Below are 8,724 nucleotides of genomic sequence, written 5' to 3'. Positions count from 1 at the left end.
ATATATATGTATATATATATATATATAACATATATATACATATATATATATATATATATTTATATACATATATATACATATATATATATGTATATATATATATATGTATACATATAGAGATAGATATATATATACATATAGAGACAGACAGATATATATATAGACATATATATATATATACCCTCTGGATATATATATATATAGATACATATATATATATATATGATACATATATATATATATATGTATATATATATATATATTTTCTCCATCACGTGACTGTTGCTGCCGTCAGAAACGCGGAAGCAGAGGTTTGTCCTTCTGGCTCTCCGTAGTTGTAGTAAACATGGCGTCCGGCAGCGACAGCGAGGAGGACTGTGTGAGTTACGGGACTCCTCTGGACCCTCTGGAGGAAGGTAACCGACAGAGACACACATACAGAGACACATAGAGACAGACAGAGACAGACAGAGACATATAGAGACAGACAGAGACACGACAGAGACAGACACATAGAGACATATAGAGACATATAGAGACACATAGAGACACGACAGAGACAGTAGGATGCTAAGCTAACAGCTAACAGCTAGCTCCGTGTGTTCAGACTTCATTCACACGTTTCATGACCTCACATCCCACTCTACTCTACCACACGTGACCTGTGACCGTCCACTGACGTCACGGTCCACTGACGTCACGGTCCACTGACGTCATCTCTGTGTGTCTGTTCTCTGTGTGTGTGTTCTCTGTGTGTCTGGGTTCTCTGTGTGTCTGTTCTCTGTGTGTGTTCTCTGTGTGTGTGTTCTCTGTGTGTGTTCTCTGTGTGTGTGTTCTCTGTGTGTCTGGGTTCTCTGTGTGTCTGTTCTCTGTGTGTTCTCTGTGTGTGTGTGTTCTCTGTGTGTCTGTTCTCTGTGTGTTCTCTGTGTGTGTGTGTGTTCTCTGTGTGTCTGTTCTCTGTGTGTGTCTGTGTCTGGGTTCTGTGTGTCTGTGTTCTCTGTGTGTGTGTTCTCTGTGTGTCTGTTCTCTGTGTGTGTGTTCTCTGTGTGTGTGTGTTCTCTGTGTGTCTGTTCTCTGTGTGTGGGTTCTCTGTGTGTGTGTTCTCTGTGTGTCTGTTCTCTGTGTGTGTGTTCTCTGTGTCTGGGTTCTCTGTGTGTGTGTTCTCTGTGTCTGGGTTCTCTGTGTTCTCTTGTAGACGAGCCGCTGAAGAAGCCCGTTCCGCTGCACGAGCAGACGGTGAAGGACGAGAAGGGGAGATATCAGAGGTTCCACGGAGCGTTCACTGGAGGGTTCTCAGCTGGATACTTCAACACCGTGGGAACCAAAGAAGGTCAGTGCTGCTGCACCAGGTGGTGAGCAGAGGCTCCACTGTTGGACCTGGACCAGGACCAGGACCTGGAGCTGGACCAGGACCTGGACCTGGACCTGGACCAGGACCTGGACCTGGACCAGGACCAGGACCTGGAGCTGGTCCAGGACCTGGACCAGGACCAGGACCTGGAGCTGGACCAGGACCTGGACCTGGACCAGGACCTGGAGCTGGTCCAGGACCTGGACCAGGACCTGGAGCTGGACCAGGACCTGGACCAGGACCTGGAGTGTATCTCCTGGTTCCTCAAACCTGCTCGAAGCTTGTTTGCACTTTAGTCACATGATGTAATTCAGAAGAAAGTCAGAGTGAACTCCTAGAACGTACGAGATCAATAACCGTTTATAACTTCAGGATCAGCATGTATGATGTCTTGTTATCCTGAGGTTGTTGTTGTTGTTGTTGTCATCTGAAGGCTGGGCCCCGTCAACCTTTGTGTCGTCACGGCAACAGAAAGCTGAGAAACATCATGCCAGACCAGAAGATTTCATGGACGAGGAGGTAAAACCAAAAGACCAACCGATGTCTCTGAGTTTGAGTTCCGTCATCCAACGAACTCTGAAGGGAAAGTCAAAGAGAGAGAATTTAAATGATCTTTGTGTCTCTGGAACGGAAAAGAAAGCAGAAATATATAATGAATGTTGTTCACGGAGCAGAGGAGAAGGTCATAGAGATATCAGTCGACAGCAACAGGCCGTCACCATGGAGAACCATGAAGAATATAACAACAACACTGTTGATTCATGAGAGAACAGAACATTAATAACTTCTCTCTGACGAGGAGACCAGGATGTCCAATGTTTCATTGATTGGATGTAATCTGTGATGGACACCAATAGAATGATCAATAACTCTAATTGGTGTTCTTTTAGCAGTAATGCCAACAGAGTGAAACGTCTCTGAGCATAAAAACATATTAAGAGTAAATATAAATAAGCAACGGAAACAAATGAGACGAACAGCTGATCGCTTCAGAGCTTCAGAGGGTTGATGTTGCTGTGGTTGATGATGTGTGGTTGATGATGCTGTGGTTGATGATGCTGTGGTTGATGTTGCTGTGGTTGATGTTGTGGTTGATGATGCTGTGGTTGATGTTGCTGTGGTTGATGTTGCTGTGGTTGATGATGCTGTGGTTGATGTTGTTGATGTTGCTGTGGTTGATGATGCTGTGGTTGATGTTGTTGATGATGCTGTGGTTGATGTTGCTGTGGTTGATGTTGCTGTGGCTGATGATGCTGTGGTTGATGATGCTGTGGTTGATGTTGCTGTGGTTGATGTTGCTGTGGTTGATGATGCTGTGGTTGATGATGCTGTGGTTGATGTTGCTGTGGTTGATGTTGCTGTGGTTGATGATGCTGTGGTTGATGTTGTTGATGATGCTGTGGTTGATGTTGTTGATGATGCTGTGGTTGATGTTGCTGTGGTTGATGATGCTGTGGTTGATGATGCTGTGGTTGATGATGCTGTGGTTGAATGTTGTTGATGTTGCTGTGGTTGATGATGCTGATGTTGCTGTGGTTGATGATGCTGTGGTTGATGTTGCTGTGGTTGATGTTGCTGTGGTTGATGATGCTGTGGTTGATGTTGTTGATGTTGCTGTGGTTGATGATGCTGTGGTTAATGTTGTTGATGATGCTGTGGTTGATGATGCTGATGTTGCTGTGGTTGATGATGCTGTGGTTGATGGTGCTGTGGTTGATGATGCTGTGGTTGATGTTGTTGATGTTGTTGTTGCTGTGGTTGATGATGCTGTGGTTGTTGTTGTTGCTGTGGTTGATGATGCTGTGGTTGATGATGCTGTGGTTGATGTTGCTGTGGTTGATGATGCTGTGGTTGATGTTGCTGTGGTTGATGATGCTGTGGTTGATGTTGCTGTGGTTGATGATGCTGTGGTTGATGATGCTGTGGTTGATGTTGCTGTGGTTGATGATGCTGTGGTTGATGTTGTTGTTGCTGTGGTTGATGATGCTGTGGTTGTTGTTGTTGATGTTGCTGTGGTTGATGATGCTGTGGTTGATGATGCTGTGGTTGATGATGCTGTGGTTGTTGTGGTTGATGTTGATGTTGTTGTTGATGTTGCTGTGGTTGATGTTGCTGTTGTTGCTGTGGTTGATGTTGCTGTGGTTGCTGTGGTTGATGTTGCTGTGGTTGATGATGTTGTTGTTGTGTGTCAGGACCTCGGGGAGCACGGCATTGCTCCTGCTGAGATCAGCACCAGTCAGGAGTTCACGTCGAGCCGCAGAGACGCCACCAGAGAGAAGGCGAGAGCCGTCAACGCTCAGGCAGCGCTGATCCCCGGAGACACTCTGCTGGAGGAACTGATCACACCGGCCAGGTAACTGAACCTACCTGTTACCTGTAGACCAGGTGAAGTGATGACAGCATCACATCTACCTGTGTGGTGGAAATTACACAATTTATACTAAAACTATCTATGTCCCAAGATGAGTCTCAATGAGCCTTGAAATAATGATCAAATAACAAATGAATGTCTTTGCGGTATTTTATTTCTTTGCATGAAAGAGGCAGAGGTTTACTGAGTATAACCATCATCATCATAGTACATTTCATTCAAAACCTTTACACTACATACAGCGGGTACAATAAGTATTGAACACGTCACCATTTCTCTCAGTAAATATATTTCTAAAGGTGCTATTGACATGAAATGTTCACCAGATGTCGGTAACAACCCAAGTAATCCATACATACAAAGAACACCAAACAAATAAGTTCAGAAATTAAGTTATGTGTAATAAAATGGAATGACACAGGGAAAAAGTATTGAACACGCTAACTGAAATGTATTTAATACTTGGTACAGAAGCCTTTGTTGGTAATGACAGCTTCAAGACGCCTCCTGTATGGAGAAACTAGTGGCATGCATTGCTCAGGTGTGATTTTGGCCCATTCTTCCACACAAACAGTCTTCAGATCTTGAAGGTTCCGTGTTCCTCTTCTATGAACTCTGATCTTTAGTTCTTTCCATAGAGTTTCTATTGGATTCAGGTCAGGTGATTGGCTGGGCCATTCTAGCAGCTTTATTTTCTTTCTCTGAAACCAGTGGAGAGTTTCCTTGGCTGTGTGTTTGGGATCATTGTCTTGCTGAAATGTCCACCCTCGTTTCATCTTCATCATCCTGCTAGATGGCAGCAGATTTTTATCAAGAATGTCTCGGTACATTTTTCCATTCATCCTTCCTTCAATGATATGAAGTTTGCCAGTGCTGTATGCTGAAAAACAGCCCCACACCATGATGTTCCACCTCCAAACTTCACTGTTGGTCTGGTGTTTTTGGGGTGATGTGCAGTGCCATTTGGCCTCCAAACATGGTGTGTATTATGGCATCCAAAGAGTTCCATGTTGGTCTCATCTGAGCAGACTATATCCTCCCAGTATTTCACAGGCTTGTCTGAATGTTGTGCAGCAAACTTTAAACGAGCTTCAACATGCTTTTTCTTCAGCAGTGGAGTCTTGCGTGGTGAGCGTGCATACAGGCCACGGCGGTTGATGCATTACTTATTGTTTTCTTTGAAACAATTGTCCCTGCTGATTCCAGGTCTTTCTGAAGCTCTCCACTAGTGGTCCTTGGCTCTTGGACAACTCTTCTGATAATTCTTTTCACTCCTCTGTCAGAAATCTTGCGAGGAGCACCTGGTCGTGGCCGGTTTATGGTGAAATGATGTTCTTTCCACTTCCGGATTATGGCCCCAACAGTGCTCAGTGGAACATTCAGAAGTTTAGAAATCCTTCTGGAACCAATGCCATCAGTATGTTCTGCAACAATAAGGTTGTGAAGGTCTTGAGAGAGCTCTTTGCTTTTACCCATCATGACATGTTTCTTGTGTGACACCTTGGTAATGAGACACCTTTTTATAGGCCATCAGTTGGGACTGAACCAGCTGATATTCATTAAGGACTCCTTTCTAATTACTGATAGATTTCAGCTGTTTTTGCACCTCCCTTTCTTCATGTGTTCAATACTTTTTCCCTGTGTCATTCCATTTTATTACAACTTATTATAACTTAATTTCTGAACTTATTTGTTTGGTTGTCTTTGTATGTATGGATTACTTGGGTTGTTACCGACATCTGGTGAAAATGTCAATAGCACCTTTAGAAATATATTTACTGAGAAAAATGGTGACGTGTTCAATACTTATTTTACCCGCTGTACTTCCAACATACACTAATATAATTTTCCATTACACCTGTTACCTGTGGACCAGGTGAAGTGATGACAGCATCACATCTACCTGTTACCTGTGGACCAGAAGAATGAGTGTGTTCTGCGGTGTGTTTGTTTCGTCCCTCAGGTCGTCCATCGGGGTGGAGCTGCTGAAGAAGATGGGCTGGAAGGAGGGTCAGGGTGTCGGGCCTCGTGTGAAGAGGAAAGCTGTCCGGCAGCAGACGGGTACGTCTGAGAGTTCACATCCAGATTACTACTGCAGGGTTTCCTTACAGTAAACTCATGCTGTGATTGGTTGTCTGTTCTTAACCCCCTCACGTAGTTGTTTTGTGTATGATAATAAAGAAGTAATAACTCATAAAGAAACCAGGCGTGGTCACGAGATCCAGAGCCACAGAACACAAACCTGACTGAGTGTCTCATTCGTATTTAGAGTCCTGTGATGTTTCTCTTCTTTGTCTCCTCATAGATGGACGAAGAGGACTGTTCGGCTCTGTGCTGCCTCCTACAGGATCAGAGGACTCACAGGGGGTGAGACGGCTGGACAGACAGAGACAGACAGACAGACAGACAGACAGACAGACAGACAGACACATTCAGTCAGACAGACAGATAGACAGACAGACAGACAGACAGACAGACAGACAGAGAGACACATTCAGACAGACAGACAGACATTCAGACAGACAGACAGATAGAGAGAGAGAGAGAGAGAGAGAGAGAGAGAGAGAGAGAGAGACAGACATGTTTCCAGAGTTTTTCTTGTTTATGTGAAATGTTTTGCTGAAACTCAGTTTGTTCTGCAGCCTTCAGTCTGTTCAGAAGGTCACATGATCCATGAGGTCTAAAGGCTTTGATCTAGTGAAGTCAATAATAATCAATTATGATTATTATTAATTTTAATATTTCAAACATTGTTAAAAGTTAAACCACAGGTGTCCCCATTCATCCTCAGCCTGTCTGGCAAACACAATAAATAATAATAATAATAATAATATAATCAGATATTTAGATTAATGTGATTCATAAACGACTTTAACTGTTGATTCATCTTCATCCTTTAATCAGGACGACGATGATGATGACGATGAGTTTGCTCCAGAGGACGTGACCTTTGCCCCCAAGGACGTGACTCCGGTGAACTTCAACCCCAGGCTGGGGGTCCAGGGTCTGGGGTACCGCGGTCTGGACCCGGGTCTGGCCCTGCTGGGCCGCGGAGCTCCTGAACACCTGGATCTGTTCAGGCCTCAGTCTGAGACCAGGTCCCGCCTGTTCGGAGACAAGAAGGGCTCTAGGAGAGGGGGCGTGGCCGGACAGGTGGGAGCTCCGCCCACTACAGCAGGTTCTATTAACAACACACTGTGACCCTGAACGCTGCTGTGACCTTTGACCTGCAGGCCTTCGGGATCGGGGCCATGGAGGATGATGATGACGAAGAGGTCTACCACAGAGACTCCATGTCCAGATATGACACGGTTCTGGGTGGGGAGGAGCCTGGAGACGGACTGTACGGCTGGACGGCTCCACAGCAGTACACCAAGAAAAGAGGTAACACTGGAGGGTCCAGGAGGGTCCTAGAGAGAGTCCTGGACAGTCCTAGGGAGTCCTAGAGAATAACATGTAGTTATTTCAATTCAATTTATTTTGGAAAGCCAAAAATCACATATTTTCTTCAGAGGGCTTTACAATCTGTTCACATACACATATTTAAAATGTCTCAGTGTGGTAGGTAAAAAGTAGAAAGTACAACAGGTCCTTTATCTTGAGTCTGGAGGAGCACACCGGATCAGATCTTTATCTTGAGTCTGGAGGAGAACACCGGATCAGATCTTTATCTTGAGTCTGGAGGAGAACACCGGATCAGATCTTTATCTTGAGTCTGGAGGAGAACACCGGATCAGATCTTTATCTTGAGTCTGGAGGAGAACACCTGGATTGGATCCTGGTTCAGAGACGTCCTCTCTCGTCTGGTTCCTCTGAATTCCTTGTAGATTGTTGTTGATTTTTGTGAACTATAATTTTGACATTTTATTAATGTCCACAGACAGAAGCAAAGATGCGTCGTACCTCGGTAAGATCCTGGAGGGGTTCACTTTGGCCCAAAACCCATCTGAGGACAAACCGGTGAGCATCTCATGAGGTCTGAAGACGAGTCTCTGGATCTGAACCCCGTCTGTCACTGATCTGATCTCTGTCGTCTGCAGGTCTTCCCTCCCCCCTCTCTGCCCAGAGACTATCGTCCCGTCCATCGTTTCCGTCCGTCCCTCGATGCCTCGGATCTGTCCGGGGTCAGTCCTGCTCTGGCCGAGGCTCTGAGGGTCTCCAGGGGCCACATGGTCCCAGAGGAGCCCCAACATGGAGGACGCCACCAGCTGGACTCCGGTCAGAGGAGGACGCTGCTGGGAGAAGACGCCCTGCAAGGTAAAGATCCACTTATCAACACTGCTGTGTCCTGAACAGTCCAGGAGGTCAAAGGTCATCTGATGAAGACTAAGACTCCATGAAATGGTTTCCTGTTTGCTCCTGGAGGAGATGAGGTTCTCTATGTCTGTGGATTCTGTTCGGGGGGTCGGGTCCAGGTCTGAGTCCTGTGTGAGGTCCAGGTCTTACTCTCTACAGCTCACAGACTGGCTGAGTTTGTCTCTTCTTCGTCGTCTCTTCGTTCTTGGTGTCATCTGGTTCCTGCTGCTCTTTTGTCTCTTTTTTCTTGATGTATATTTGTTTTAAACTGCTAACTTATTGTTTGGTAAATCTTTACCTTGACCTTTATCTGAACGTATGTGTTTGGGTTCCGTTGATCTCAATAGTATCAACAAATGTTTGGATTCTTACAATGAAAAGACACCTGAAATGTTTTTCTGCTGGTAGACCCGGTGGACTGGCAGCCATCTTTGATCTGATTTCGAGCTGCCTGGAAATAAACCTTATGGTCTTTACTAATCATTTACACCTAACTGGATCAGCCATCAGTTTGAAGTTGTGTGTATCTGAAAGATATCTGTACTGATCAATATCTTTGATTAATGGATATATTGTCATCCTGAATCCTGATCAGGTCCCAGTTCTGTCATGGAGCTGCTGAAGCCTGAAGACCGACAGCGACTTCTCAGCATGCGCAGCTCCTCCACCACGCCGTCCACCGTGCCCTCCCCCCTGACCTCCACCC

The 8,724-nt window shown here is 45.3% G+C and overlaps 1 protein-coding gene across 2 annotated transcripts in view; it reads left to right on the top strand.

Annotated features, from left to right (window-relative positions):
• Window positions 1-300: 300 nt before the first annotated feature.
• Window positions 301-8,724, top strand: part of gpatch1 (G patch domain containing 1) — a 14,187-nt gene continuing 5,763 nt past the window's right edge. For both annotated transcript variants that reach the window (XM_054612219.1, XM_054612209.1), the window contains exons 1-11: window positions 301-416; window positions 1,196-1,330; window positions 1,785-1,870; window positions 3,544-3,704; window positions 5,686-5,783; window positions 6,028-6,089; window positions 6,627-6,875; window positions 6,956-7,106; window positions 7,603-7,682; window positions 7,763-7,979; window positions 8,614-8,724. The exon at window positions 8,614-8,724 is cut by the window's right edge and continues 231 nt beyond it. In XM_054612219.1, the coding sequence (XP_054468194.1) occupies window positions 347-416; window positions 1,196-1,330; window positions 1,785-1,870; window positions 3,544-3,704; window positions 5,686-5,783; window positions 6,028-6,089; window positions 6,627-6,875; window positions 6,956-7,106; window positions 7,603-7,682; window positions 7,763-7,979; window positions 8,614-8,724 (1,420 nt within the window). In that variant the 5' untranslated portion in view covers window positions 301-346. The remainder of the gene's footprint in view (window positions 417-1,195; window positions 1,331-1,784; window positions 1,871-3,543; window positions 3,705-5,685; window positions 5,784-6,027; window positions 6,090-6,626; window positions 6,876-6,955; window positions 7,107-7,602; window positions 7,683-7,762; window positions 7,980-8,613) is intronic.

Source organism: Anoplopoma fimbria, chromosome 2 (assembly GCF_027596085.1).
Source record: "Anoplopoma fimbria isolate UVic2021 breed Golden Eagle Sablefish chromosome 2, Afim_UVic_2022, whole genome shotgun sequence".
NCBI classification, from domain to species: domain Eukaryota; kingdom Metazoa; phylum Chordata; class Actinopteri; order Perciformes; family Anoplopomatidae; genus Anoplopoma; species Anoplopoma fimbria.
This window is presented reverse-complemented; position numbering and strand designations above follow the sequence as displayed.